The 12,421-nt window shown below is 49.1% G+C and overlaps 7 protein-coding genes across 7 annotated transcripts; 6 read left to right on the top strand and 1 right to left on the bottom strand.

Moving 5' to 3' along the window:
• Positions 1 to 474: 474 nt before the first annotated feature.
• On the top strand, positions 475 to 1,590 carry COCCADRAFT_371 (uncharacterized protein; the record flags this gene model as incomplete). Its single annotated transcript, XM_007708452.1, has 1 exon — positions 475 to 1,590. The coding sequence occupies one exon, from the start codon at positions 475 to 477 to the stop codon at positions 1,588 to 1,590; it is 1,116 nt and encodes a 371-aa protein (XP_007706642.1).
• Positions 1,591 to 1,738: 148 nt separating this feature from the next.
• COCCADRAFT_81479 (uncharacterized protein) lies at positions 1,739 to 3,115 on the bottom strand (the record flags this gene model as incomplete). Its single annotated transcript, XM_007708570.1, has 2 exons — positions 1,739 to 2,536; positions 2,591 to 3,115. The coding sequence occupies 2 exons, from the start codon at positions 3,113 to 3,115 to the stop codon at positions 1,739 to 1,741; spliced, it is 1,323 nt and encodes a 440-aa protein (XP_007706760.1).
• A 272-nt stretch (positions 3,116 to 3,387) lies between these two features.
• COCCADRAFT_81813 (uncharacterized protein) lies at positions 3,388 to 3,591 on the top strand (the record flags this gene model as incomplete). The annotated part of the gene is made up of 1 exon (XM_007708569.1): positions 3,388 to 3,591. One exon carries the CDS (start codon positions 3,388 to 3,390, stop codon positions 3,589 to 3,591), a length of 204 nt encoding a protein of 67 aa, XP_007706759.1.
• A 304-nt stretch (positions 3,592 to 3,895) lies between these two features.
• Positions 3,896 to 5,454, top strand: COCCADRAFT_369 (uncharacterized protein; the record flags this gene model as incomplete). The annotated part of the gene is made up of 3 exons (XM_007708451.1): positions 3,896 to 4,036; positions 4,090 to 4,329; positions 4,381 to 5,454. 3 exons carry the CDS (start codon positions 3,896 to 3,898, stop codon positions 5,452 to 5,454), a joined length of 1,455 nt encoding a protein of 484 aa, XP_007706641.1.
• Positions 5,455 to 5,757: 303 nt separating this feature from the next.
• COCCADRAFT_21689 (uncharacterized protein) lies at positions 5,758 to 9,665 on the top strand (the record flags this gene model as incomplete). The annotated part of the gene is made up of 2 exons (XM_007708483.1): positions 5,758 to 7,591; positions 7,642 to 9,665. The coding sequence occupies 2 exons, from the start codon at positions 5,758 to 5,760 to the stop codon at positions 9,663 to 9,665; spliced, it is 3,858 nt and encodes a 1,285-aa protein (XP_007706673.1).
• Positions 9,666 to 10,108: 443 nt separating this feature from the next.
• On the top strand, positions 10,109 to 10,810 carry COCCADRAFT_21688 (uncharacterized protein; the record flags this gene model as incomplete). The annotated part of the gene is made up of 3 exons (XM_007708482.1): positions 10,109 to 10,262; positions 10,365 to 10,574; positions 10,680 to 10,810. 3 exons carry the CDS (start codon positions 10,109 to 10,111, stop codon positions 10,808 to 10,810), a joined length of 495 nt encoding a protein of 164 aa, XP_007706672.1.
• A 389-nt stretch (positions 10,811 to 11,199) lies between these two features.
• On the top strand, positions 11,200 to 12,203 carry COCCADRAFT_31994 (uncharacterized protein; the record flags this gene model as incomplete). Its single annotated transcript, XM_007708515.1, has 3 exons — positions 11,200 to 11,241; positions 11,299 to 11,617; positions 11,677 to 12,203. The coding sequence occupies 3 exons, from the start codon at positions 11,200 to 11,202 to the stop codon at positions 12,201 to 12,203; spliced, it is 888 nt and encodes a 295-aa protein (XP_007706705.1).
• Positions 12,204 to 12,421: the final 218 nt, after the last annotated feature.

Raw genomic sequence — 12,421 nt, 5'->3', positions numbered from 1 at the left:
ACTCATAACATACTATGCACCAGCCTTCAACTCGTAGACCCATTTCCAGACAGTTACGTTTACATGCAACCATCCAAGTGTAACCTGATGAGATTTTCAGGAACACAGCGAGTCAGCAGCAGAACCCCAAAGATCTACAATTCTACTATCGCGTTCGGAAGGTGGCTTTGACGCCCGGCTTACCCGTTTGGGCTACAGCAACAGCAACCTCTCCACCTCGGAGATGCCTTATCGTCAGCACCACCTCCAAGTCCGATACTCGCTCTGACTCTTTGAATATAGTCTTCAATACTGAAATATCCTGAGATACTATCAAAATTCATATATCCTCCAAGTCATTGACCTTTTGCAAAAAAAAAACTGGATAAACAATTGATTGCCACAGAATTACTTCCCCTCATTTACACCACACATTGCCAAAGCCTGACGACAAACCGGACCAACATATACCTAACCACCACACCAACAGCAGCAATGCCCTACGCCCCCAAAATCGGCGACCCCATCGCCTCACTAGACACCCCCTCCATGATCGTCGACCTCGACATCATGGAATCCAACCTCCAAACCCTAATGTCGCAACTCCTCCCCACCGGCGTCTCCATCCGCCCACACCTGAAAACCAGCAAATCCAGCATCGTAGCCCAAAAAATGGTCGCCGCCGGTGCAAAAGGCGGCTGCGTGGCCAAACTCTCCGAAGCCGAAGTAATGTGCTCAAAGGGCTTCTCCGACCTGCTTATCACGTGCGAAGTCGTCGGGGCTGCAAAAGTTGCACGGCTAGTCGAACTACTGGAAAAGTATCCTGAAGTAAGGATTGTGGTAGACAGTGTGCAAGGCGCTGCTGCTATCGATGATGCGCTTGCGGAACGCGGGTTTAAAGGGAAGGAAGTCAAGACGCTGGTGGATTTGGATGTTGGACTTCATCGGACGGGCGTGCAGCCGGGGGTGCCAGCGAAGGAACTTGCGGCGTTTGTGGCGCAGACGAGGCATCTCGAGTTGATTGGGGTGCAGGGGTATGAGGGCCATTTGCAGCATGTGTATGGGTTGGAGGAGAGGAAAGAGCTGTGTTTGGAAAGTATGAAGGTGCTGGTTGAGACGGCGGAGGCGTTTAGGAAGGAAGGGCATAAGATTGATGTTGTTACTACGGGCGGGACGGGGACGGCGGAGTTTTGTGCGAGGGTGCCTGGGATCACGGAGGTGCAGCCTGGGTCGTTTCTTTTCATGGATACGGATTACAGGAATGCGGTCGGCGGGCATCATTTCAAGCAGAGTTTGACCATTTTGTCCACGGTGCTGAGCAAGCAGGGGCCCAATGTTATTACGATTGATGCCGGGCTGAAGAGTTTGACGACGGATTCCGGGCTGGCGGAGTGTAAGACGCAGGGGTATGAGTATGGGGTGTTGGGTGATGAGCATGGGAGTCTCAAGTGGGAAGAGGGAAAGGCGAGTGAATTGAGGATAGGGGATAGGGTGGAGATGATTCCGAGCCATATTGATCCCACGGTCAATCTGCATGATGTGTATTATGCGCACCGAAAGGGAGTTATTGAAGAAATCTGGCCGGTGGATACTCGAGGATGTGTGCAGTAGAGTCGGGAGTTGGAAATATAATATACAATACGAATTTTGCTACGAAAGAATTGAGGGTATAATACAACATGTGGAAATCCAAATCAAACAAAGAATTGAGCCAACGCCGTTCCTATCCATTCCCACCAAAACATCCGGTAAATGGCTCTCACTCAAAATCTACAAGGTTGTTTTTCAAATCCTTGGTCGGTATATCTGCAAGGGGATCTTTGTGATCAAACGCCCACCTCGCTCGTTCAGCTCGAGTCAGCTTAGTGATATCGTACTGTTCTCCACCCATTATTGGATCTCTTTTTTTCTTGTATGTCTTGAAGACCTTGGCCCAATTCCAGACGTCATCCTCTTTCTTTGTATTTTTGCCTTTACTGCTCTTCGGGTTCGACGATCCAACTGTCTTGTCCGTTGCTTCTGGATGCTCATTTTCCTTTCCATTGTCTTCTTCCCGGAGTAATTTCAATACGGGATTGTCATCATACTCGCCAGGGAGATTGTCTACGGAATGTGGCGCATCAGGTTCTTCGTTGTAATTGTTCACCTTCTTCAGCTTCTCAATCCGTAACTTTGTCGTCGACAGGCCCTTGGCTGGATCCAGATTGCCCTTCTCAAAGTAGCTTACGGCATGCTTGCGCCAGGCTACACAGTCACCCTCAACACCGTAGGCAGGAAGATCGTACGATATCTCCAGGTAATAGGCGATGACGAGTGCCAGGTCCATAAAACGTGAGTCGGGCTTGAGTTCGCCCGCCTTCTCTACGGCCGCAAGAGTCGTGAGTAAAGCACAGCCAAGAAGGCCAACGAACATTATTACATCTTCACCTTCGCCCTCGACGAGTTGGCTGACGCAATCCGCTTCATTGAGCCATAAACCCACAGCACTCATGATGGCCCACATCTCTTCGAGGCGTGTAGGTTCTTTTGATTGATAGGCCTTGTTGAACTCGATCATCTTTAGATTGATTAGCGTGCGACTGATACGCGTGTTCAACGTGACATCACATACCATGTTCTCCGCAATTTCAATTATACCCCAACTTGTCCAATCGGTGTAAATGTGCATATGAAAGTTGTGAGGGTCACAGTACTCGGCTTTTCGGATCAAGAAGTTTCTTTTGAGCCATGCACTCCACATCATAACCCACTTGCGTCCTGGATGCTTCTCGGGTGGGGACATGTAGACACCGTCGTTCTTTTCCTGCTCCCATTTGGGTTCGTACAGCTTCTCATAAACATCTTCCTCGTCGACATGGGCTGACGGATTGGTTGACCATGTGAGCCAGTTCTCGCCCTCGACATCGAAGAGGGGGCGAGGAATACAGACATAGTCATATGGTGCTAATTTCTCAAGTTCTACACGCTTGCTCGAGTGGTGGCTCTCACCACTCACAGTTTCCGTGCTCTTGCGCTTATTGTTTTTGCGGGGGCGCACAGATTCAAAGGCAGAGTCGGAGCTGTCGCTGTCGCTGTGGGAACCTTGCGTGGAGACGCCAGACTGGCGCAAGTTCTTCTGTTTCTTAGCTGGAGGCATGCTCGTTGATAATATCTGGAATGAAAGATACAGAGTGTCGATACGAAGAAGTACACAATGGTTCTTTTGAGGCGTAAGTGCACATCATGAGATTAGAAATTAGATATTGGCTAGTTGATGACATCAATGGGCCACGTCATCGCCAGCTTGAACCCCTGACAATCGCAAAACATTCACGACAACATATGAATCGTGTTGTCGAGGCTCCACGACGCGACTAGGAGAGATATTGTATGTTGTAGAAAATAATAGAGACTTGAACATCACGTTTCATGTATTGCACTTCAGATTATCATGGAGAACGACGTACAAGTGTCCCACGGTATGAAAGACACGGACGCGTCCAAGACACGGTCCAAAAAAGAAAGTCGTATGTATGCATGAATGTGTGCCATCACCAACATCACAACAGCAAAAAGAAACGAAGTTGTCCCGTGCCAGACTCGAACTGGCGGCCTTGGGATTTCTACTCTTAGAGTAGTCATAGCATGGAGGATATGAGACCCACGTGATAACCAACTACACCAACGAGACTTGCGCGAACAGTCGTTCGCGTTGGTGATACTTCGATGCAAGAATTTTCAGAAATTGTGCCTATATCCCGTGTGTTATGAATCCCCTGTAAGCTGATAAGTCCGACCTCGGCCCGCATTCCATGTGCAGCCCAAAATTTTGGGCGTTGCGTCACGCCTGAACAGTCATGCCTCAACAAGCACACCAATGCTAATTGTTTCACACTAGCTTTCTCCTTCTTGTTTCTCATAGTGTCTGTTGTTCGCAATGGCTGCACGAATGGCTTCCAGGAGGGTTTGTTCTGTATTGCGTGCGCCGCGCATCAATGGCACGTCTGCGCGATTTGCTTCAACAGCGGCTGGGCTGAAAGGTTCAAGTCTGCCACAAGATGTCTTAGACTCAATAGCTGTAAGCCTACCATCAACTCGGATTATGATATTTCTATTACTTACACTTTCTAGCGCGATGCATCGTTGCCAACACCCGATCCGCCTGCTACTTCGAAGACCGCAGGCCTAGTCAACCAGCAACTGCCGTACATGGTCCCAACTTATGTTCGCCCGCCACCAATGTTCGAAAAGGGAGAAGGATGCTACATGTGGGACATTGAGAACAGGAGGTATCTTGACTTTACCTCTGGTATCGCTGTCAATGCTTTGGGACACTGCGATGCTGGCGTAGCGCAAGTCATTGCAGAGCAGGTAAGACATGCGACCCTAACGAATGCTTGAAATCAACTGACATTGATGTAGGCTAAACAACTGATTCATACTTCGAATCTTTATCACAACCCACACACAGGTCTTCTCTCGAAACAGCTTATCCAGCTCACCCATGCAACCGGAGGATTTGCTAGCGCAACCCGCACATTCATATGCAACAGTGGCTCTGAGGCCAACGAGGCTGCCATTAAGTTCGCGCGCAAAGTGGGCAAATCTATTTCTCCAAACAAAGACAAGCATGAGTTTATTTCGTTCCATAACTCGTTCCATGGCCGTACCATGGGAAGTTTGAGCGCAACACCCAATCCGAAATATCAAACTCCATTCTCGCCTATGATTCCCGGCTTCAGGTACGGAAAGTTTAACGATGTCGATGCTGTCAATGAGTTGGTCACCGACGCGACATGTGGCGTCATTGTTGAACCCATCCAGGGAGAAGGAGGAGTAAACGTAGCGACGCCTGAGTTCCTTGTTGCACTACGAAAGCGTTGCACAGAAGTCGGTGCCGTCCTTATATTCGACGAGATCCAGTGCGGCCTCGGACGAACAGGCACCTTCTGGGCTCACGGCGGCTACCCCAAGGAATGCCACCCTGATATTGTGACCACCGCCAAGGCATTGGGCAACGGTTTCCCAATTGGTGCCACCATTGTCAATGACTATGTGTGTGACCATATCAAGACTGGTGATCACGGCACGACATTCGGAGGCAACCCTCTCGGGTCGCGCGTCGCTTCATATATCCTATCACGTCTTTCTTCTCCAGAGATTCTCGACTCGATACCCGCCAAAGAGCAAGCATTCCGTAAGCACTTTGATGCTCTACGAATCCGCTTCCCGAGTCAGATCAAGGAAGTTAGGGGTAAAGGACTAATCCTCGGTCTCCAACTGGACACAGACCCTACGCCCATCGTCACAGCTGCCCGCGAACGAGGTCTTCTAATCATCACTTGCGGTACAAATACACTGAGGTTTGTCCCTCCGCTTGTGATTACTGAAGCACAGATCGAGGAAGGCATGCAGATTCTAGAAAAGGCAATGGAAAGCGTGTGGGTTGAAGGCGACAATGTGAAGCCTACCACAGGCCAGCAGGAGATGCGGTAGATTGTTTGAACTAGCATGGCGTATCGGCGTTTTGGGCTTGTACTCTGCAGTGTGCAGAGCCATGAAAAGTATTTTATCAAGCTACCGTTTGTAGATTTTCTTCATAGAATCAGACCTTGTAGACGCTCAGCTAATCACACTAACCAAAAGCGTTAGCGCGAAACGTCCACACCGTGCATCTCGCAGTTGCCTTGACTCTCTCACTAGTCATATCGACCAACAAAATCTGTTCTGAAATTCATCTTCTCATTTTGAGGCTCAATGCTTTCCGTCCTCTGGGTTGACTAATAATCAATATTCGAAATGAGTGAATCGATCGTGGTTCCCAGGCTTGTCTCCTGGGACGGGACTAGTACTCCACCTACTAACGAATCGCCACGAGCAGCATCAGGCACCGCAAGTAGCGAACAAGTAAATACCATGGATTATCCCGCATATGCCATATCACGGCCCAAAACTCCACTATCGAATGTGGCTGAGCAAATGTCAATTACCTCAGCCTCATCAAAAGATGGCCTCATTCAAAGTCTGGCTACAAAGCAGCAGGATGTTGATTGCTATATCGCTCTTGGCTGCCTTCACTTTCAAGAATCTCTTTTTCCGTCTCATAAATCCCAAGCGGATACTGAGTGGATGGAGTTGCTATATCATGAGCTTCCAGAAGAGATGAAAGCAATCATTGGCAACGAAGCTTCCAGGCTCCTCGAGGCACACTGGATACGGCTCTTTCTTCACAATTTTACGCCTGGCACTGCTCATTTTCAGAGTTCAGTACGGGTATATCTGATGCCAGAAGATTGGGGTCGCCGTTCCATTGATCGCAACAGCAAGAAATTGAAGGCCGCCTTACGGCATCTCCTCAAATCCATTGACATATCGACAAAGGCTTGGTACGGTGACCATGACGAAAAGGAGATACGCTACTTCGATCCCTGGGCCGATGCTGAACTTTCATCGCTATATTATCTGTTCAATAAGTTACCATCACCCGCGCCGGTTCCAGGAGAAATTCGGGATCGGTATACAAGAGCTGCTATAAACGATCTATTGGAATCTGCAAATGTCTCAGGATGGGAAGATTATGGCGAACAAGCACTCCCCGGGCTACGAACCAGACTGTACGCCTACCAAGCTCGTTCGGCAAGCGCAATGTTGCAGAAGGAGGCAGCACCTCAATTACAGCTTGATCCAAGGCTAGAAGTACGTTCGTCACCCGATGGCAAGAAATTCTACTTTGGGAGCCGTGACGGATCTTTTTTGCACGAGCCTCGGTATTACGAAACCACTCGAGGAGGGATTTTGGCGGAAACTATGGGCTTAGGAAAGACAGTCATCTGTCTAGCCGTAATTCTGGCTAGTAAATACCCTCTACCCAAGATACCCGCAGCCTACCGACCACCCCCTCCGGTTCGCCACCGCATAGGAAAACTATCAGATATGGCGGCATCTATTCTTGGGCGCTATTCTGTACCTGCACGGAGCTTTTTGGAGCAGTCTGAAACGAATGGCGCCGGAGACATGACGAAATATCGAAATGCGCTCGACCGAAATATTCCATTTTACGAAATTCCGGCTGAGCTTTCTAGGATAAACAGAAACACCAGGATACCTCCACCCCGTCAGCTGATAATATCATCCGGTACCATCGTTGTCGTGCCGAGAAATCTTTTGCACCAGTGGCAGTCAGAGATCAAAAAACACGTGCTCCAAGGTGGCCTTAAAGTGCTAGTTCTAGACACTGTGACAAAGCGCGGGAGCAAGCTACAAAGCAATTTGTACGATGACGACAACATGCAATTCCAAAGCGAGTTGCCAGTCCCCACTGAGCTGATGAAGTTTGACGTACTTCTCTTTACGCGTAATCGATTTGAACAAGAGATCCAGGACGGACAAGACGATCAAGGGCGACGAGCAGTCCGTGGAGTAACCCGAGCTTGTAAATGTCCATACATTGGGGCCAGTAGGATTCCTAACTGTAACTGTGTCGACTACGACAAATTCTATGAATCGCCATTGAAGAAGATTCACTGGCTGAGGATCATCATCGACGAGGGTCACTCGTTCTCTAGTTCTTTATCAAACGCCGTACTAGTCGCAAAACAAATCGAAGCAGAAAGGCGCTGGGTTGTATCTGGTAGTAAGTGACTGAAATAAAACCCGATTGCGCTTACTGATTTTCACATCCAGCACCTGCAAAGAACTTGGTCGGCGTAGAGGTCGATATGGCTACCATGGAAGTCGAAAGCGACGCCGCATTGCAGCGCAAGCTTGCTATTGAGCAAAGGAAGTCGTTCAATCTCGACCCTGATAACCTCAAGGCTGCTAAAGCTTTAGGAGTTCTGGCCTCAAATTTTCTCATGGCCCGTCCCTGGTGTGATAGCTTTGAAGGCAAACTTGACTGGGAAGAACACATCTATCGCCATGAGCACCAATATCGAAAGACTTACTCTGGATTTTCATCGTGCTTTTTACGGACACTGGAAGGCTTAGTCGTGAAGACACGGCCAGAAGATGTTGAGAGAGACATCATTCTGCCTCCCATGCGGCATCGCGTTGTGTTTCTCAAACCATGCTGGTATGACAAAATGACGGCAAATCTCTTTGTTCAAGTACTCCGCGCGAATGCCATCACGAGTGAAAGGACTGACGTGGATTACCTTTTCCATAAGAACAGCGTCAAGGAGCGCCATGCCCTGATAAGAAATTTGCGTCAATCGAACTTCACATGGACTGGATTTAGTTTGTTCGACGTTATCGCCACAATTGAAACTAGCAGCAAGTACCTGGCCAAAGATGGCATAAATTGCTCTATTGAAGATTCGCGGGCCTTACTCGAGAGCTATCAGGTCGTATCCAAGTTGACGACTTCGGAGGGTTGGAAAGCGCTAAGCAACGCGCACGAGGTGGGAATGGCTGTCAAAGATTGGCCCAGAGAATCACGCAGTACCTTTGCACTCGGTGATTTAGCAGAACCTACAATGATCGGCATTACACAACTGATCGAAGGACAGCTCCATGTTGATGGCAACATACTGTCACATGACCCTGCTGTCGGGCTTGAAGCTGTGGGATGCGAAGCCAAAACCAAGGTCTCAGCGATGGCAGAAATGGAAGGCAGAGCTCAAGATAGCGACAAAAAGACAAATGCTGACTCACCCTCGAACAAAGCCGGGGTGCCATTGTCATTAATTGATGGCCATCAATCACCAACAAGTCAGCGGACTCTCGTAACGGCCGGCCAGTCTTCTTCCCAGAGACAACCAGAAAACAGTTCCCATGATACTGCAGCAGGGGTGGCAGTTGCCACATCTTCACTTCGCTCCAAGAAGCGCAAGCTCACTTTGGCGGACGAAACGGCAAACCTACCTACGAGCTCGCCCCTACATGAAACTCAAATAGTGGGCACGACTTCCGCTAAACTCAGCTATTTGCTAGACAAGGTAATGCAACATCAAGCCACTGAGAAGATCATCATCTTCTATGACGGCGATAACGCAGCATGGTACATAGCACAATGCCTTGAGCTCATGTACGTCAATCACCGGATCTACGCTAGAACTCTGAACAATACACTGCGGTCTGAGTATGTGCGACTATTCACCGAAGATCCGGACGTTCGCGTCCTAATGATCGATGTCGCCTGCGGTGCTCTTGGGTTGAACCTGAATGCGGCGAGTATTGTACTCATTTTGAATCCGATCAACAGACCCAATATAGAAGCGCAAGCAATCAAGCGAGCACATCGCATAGGGCAGACGAAGGAGGTGCTTGTTGAGACGCTGGTGCTTGAGAATACGATCGAGCATGCCATCTTCAACCGCGCGAAGAAGATGACACGAGCGGATCATCAGGAAGCAAAAGAGCTGGAAGATGATGCTGGTATCGTGGAGATCATCCAAAATGCACAGATTCTGCCAGTCGAGGAGGATGAAGGTGAGGGGTTATCTAGCTTTGCTCTACTGCAAACTCCCAAGAAGGTATTTGGGCGACCGAACCGACACAAGTATCATCGATTTGGTAGTACGGGATCGAAATCGGTCGAGAAGCCTTCGAAGAAAGCTAGAATTCCAAAGGGTGTTACGAACAGTCCCGAAGAGGTGGTGCCGATGGAGACTGCCATGACACCAGAGCGAGGGCCGGTTGAGACTGTTCCTTCTCAATTATACAAAGTCGTATCGGGGTTGGGGTCTAGTATTTTCGGTAGTGGGTGAGGGAAATCCTGGTTTCTGGCCAGGCTTGTACGGTAGAATGTCCTTGTCATTTGTGTTCTCCACCAGGACGCATCTGGATACTTCTACCATCTGCACGACATCCGGTCCCATCTAGGCTGTACCTGTTATCCCGATATTTGAATATAACGTGGAATTATGACTACAAATGAAGGATGAGAGTACCATAGTTTAATTGTTAGTCTTGTTTCTTCGTGCCGTCCCCTCCTTGTCCCGGTGTTTGCGGTAGTTTCACGACAAGGGTATTTAATATCTGCTAGTCAATGCACCCACGCGTGACGCGACCGCAATCTATCCGCGATATTGCAATCGGGGAGACTACCAAAGCCAAAATTGATTACAGGTCCAGGAACAACGAGTATTAGAGTCGTGGTTCTACCATCATGGGTTATCTGTAGTTTGAGCCCTCGACACCGCACATCACCATGTTGACGTTTTTCGCACCACTTTTGTTCCTCGCACAAAGCGCTGCCGCCGCGCCTGTTGAGAATGTCGCTACTGCTGCAGCGACGGTAGGCAAGATCCGCGGCGTGCGCGATCCGATTTATCATCTTTATCTGCAAGCCAGCCCAAAGAACTGTAGGTACCTTCTTCGCTCTGTCGCTACACTTCCCTCCATCTACTACACACGCATATCCTCACATCCATTGGAAACAGAAATTGACTAACGTTCGATATCAGCATCAAAACCCGTTCTTGGACCCGAATCTGCAGCCGAGGAATTTACTATCGGTGGAACAATTCAATCCAAGAAAACAAATCAGTTTCTCAACATCGCTACTGCATCGACGAGTTACAAGCCACTGGTTTGGGGCGCAAAGGGCGACACGACGGCGTGGGGGCTTGAGGGTGATACGATTATTACGACGCAAGGAAGTAGCTATGGACGACGTGAGTAAAATCCCTTCCTCCCTCTACACGGCAAAGCTTTTCAAAGGTTCCTTTCTTTTGGGTGTTAGGGTCGTTTTTGCTAACGTGAGGTGTGCTCTTTTCTAGAACTGAATTTCCTGGTCTGCAACTCCGCGGATGCTGGGTACTACGATTTGTTTCTGCAGACGGGAAGCGATGCGCCTAGTGGGAAGACATGCAGTAATTATCAGACTATTCATCTGCCGTGTTTGTGCTAGATGGGTTTGCGGTCTGTTCATGGTGTTGGTTGTGCTGGTAAGCAAAACGAAGGAGGGGGTTGGTCCGGATGTTCAACCTGCATTGATTGATTTGTACATATGCAACGTTGGGTTTTATGGCCTCAGAATCAAGGCTGGTAGGAGATATTGAACTTCTGGGTTATGGGACATTCAAGTTAACGCTGAAGGGGATAGTGCGCGGGGCAATTGGGGCATAGTCTCCACATCATGATTAGTGACGTATTCATCTTGTTAACTCCGAACAGCGTTGGTGGTCCCAGCGATGATTAATATAGTGCTTGGAGTGGGGAGGCCTCTTTTGACATAGGCGTGGCATTCTTTTTTCTCTCGTTATTCAACTCTCTAGTGACGGAATCACAGCACTAAAAATGTCTTACAGCAGGGTCGGAGTCGTCACCGGTGCAAACAAGGTACCTGATTTCTTTTTCTATCTCGAATCCTCGAACCACATGTACTGACTTTACCAGGGCATTGGCCTAGCCATTGTGCGCCAACTTGCACTCCAGTATCCCAAGTCGCCGCTCAACAACGGACCTTTCTTGATTTACTTGACTGCACGCGACCAGGGCAGGGGAGAGGCAGCTGTGAAGAATCTTGAGCAAGATGCGCAACTCAAGCAAGCAAAAGCCCTCAAAGCCGATGGCGGACTCTCAGAGATCAAATTCCACCTCTTGGACATCACAAGCAGCGACAGTATCAAGATACTTGCAGATCACCTGAAGCAAACCCACAGCGATGGCATCGACTTTGTAATCAACAACGCCGGTATCGCTCTCGACGGCTACAGTACGTCCACGCCTCTCCTCGGCCTATGAAAACGACACTCGCTAACTCCCAATCTCTAGACGCCGACCTCGTGAAAAAAACACTAAACTGCAACTACTATAAAACCCTCGAAGCAAGCCACGCCTTCCTGCCCCTCCTCAAACCCACCGGCCGCCTCATCAACATTGCCTCCATGTCCGGCAAACTCAACAAGTACTCTGAGCCCGTCCGGAACCGCTTTCTCGCTGCAAAATCCGAAGCCGATATCACCGCCATCATGCAAGATTTCGTCGCCGCCGTCGAAGCCGGCAAAGAAAAAGAACGGGGGTTCCCAACTGCGGGATACGCGGTTAGCAAGGCGGGACTTATTGGCGTAACGAAGATTCTAGCGAAACAGGTCAAGGAGAGTGGGAGGGAGGGCTTGCTGGTCAATGCTTGTTGCCCGGGTTATGTGAATACGGAAATGACGAAAGGGAATGGGACGAAGACGCCGGATGAGGGGGCGCGGACGCCGGTGTTGCTGGCGTTGGGGGATATACAGGGGAAGGCGGGTGGGTTTTGGCAGGATGAGAAGGAAATTGATTGGGTTGGAGAGTTGAAGGGTTGAGTCTTTCGATATAAGGAAAAAAGGGAATGATAAAAGGATTTTCGTAGGCCAGTTCTAGGGCCATTGCTGATGCCTTTTTCTTCTTGCGTGGTTGAGCGAACTTAGAGAGAGATCCGGAAATTTATTGACATCGTCATCACTACCTGAAAGGTATTCATAGTTGATAGCTCTCTCAGTGAGGAAAACACGAATAAATAAGAGCACAGAAAAATTCTGTT

Source organism: Bipolaris zeicola, assembly GCF_000523435.1.
Source record: "Bipolaris zeicola 26-R-13 unplaced genomic scaffold scaffold_2, whole genome shotgun sequence".
In the NCBI taxonomy this organism is placed as follows: domain Eukaryota; kingdom Fungi; phylum Ascomycota; class Dothideomycetes; order Pleosporales; family Pleosporaceae; genus Bipolaris; species Bipolaris zeicola.
Note: the sequence above shows the minus strand (reverse complement) of the source record. Positions and strands in the feature narration are given on the sequence as shown.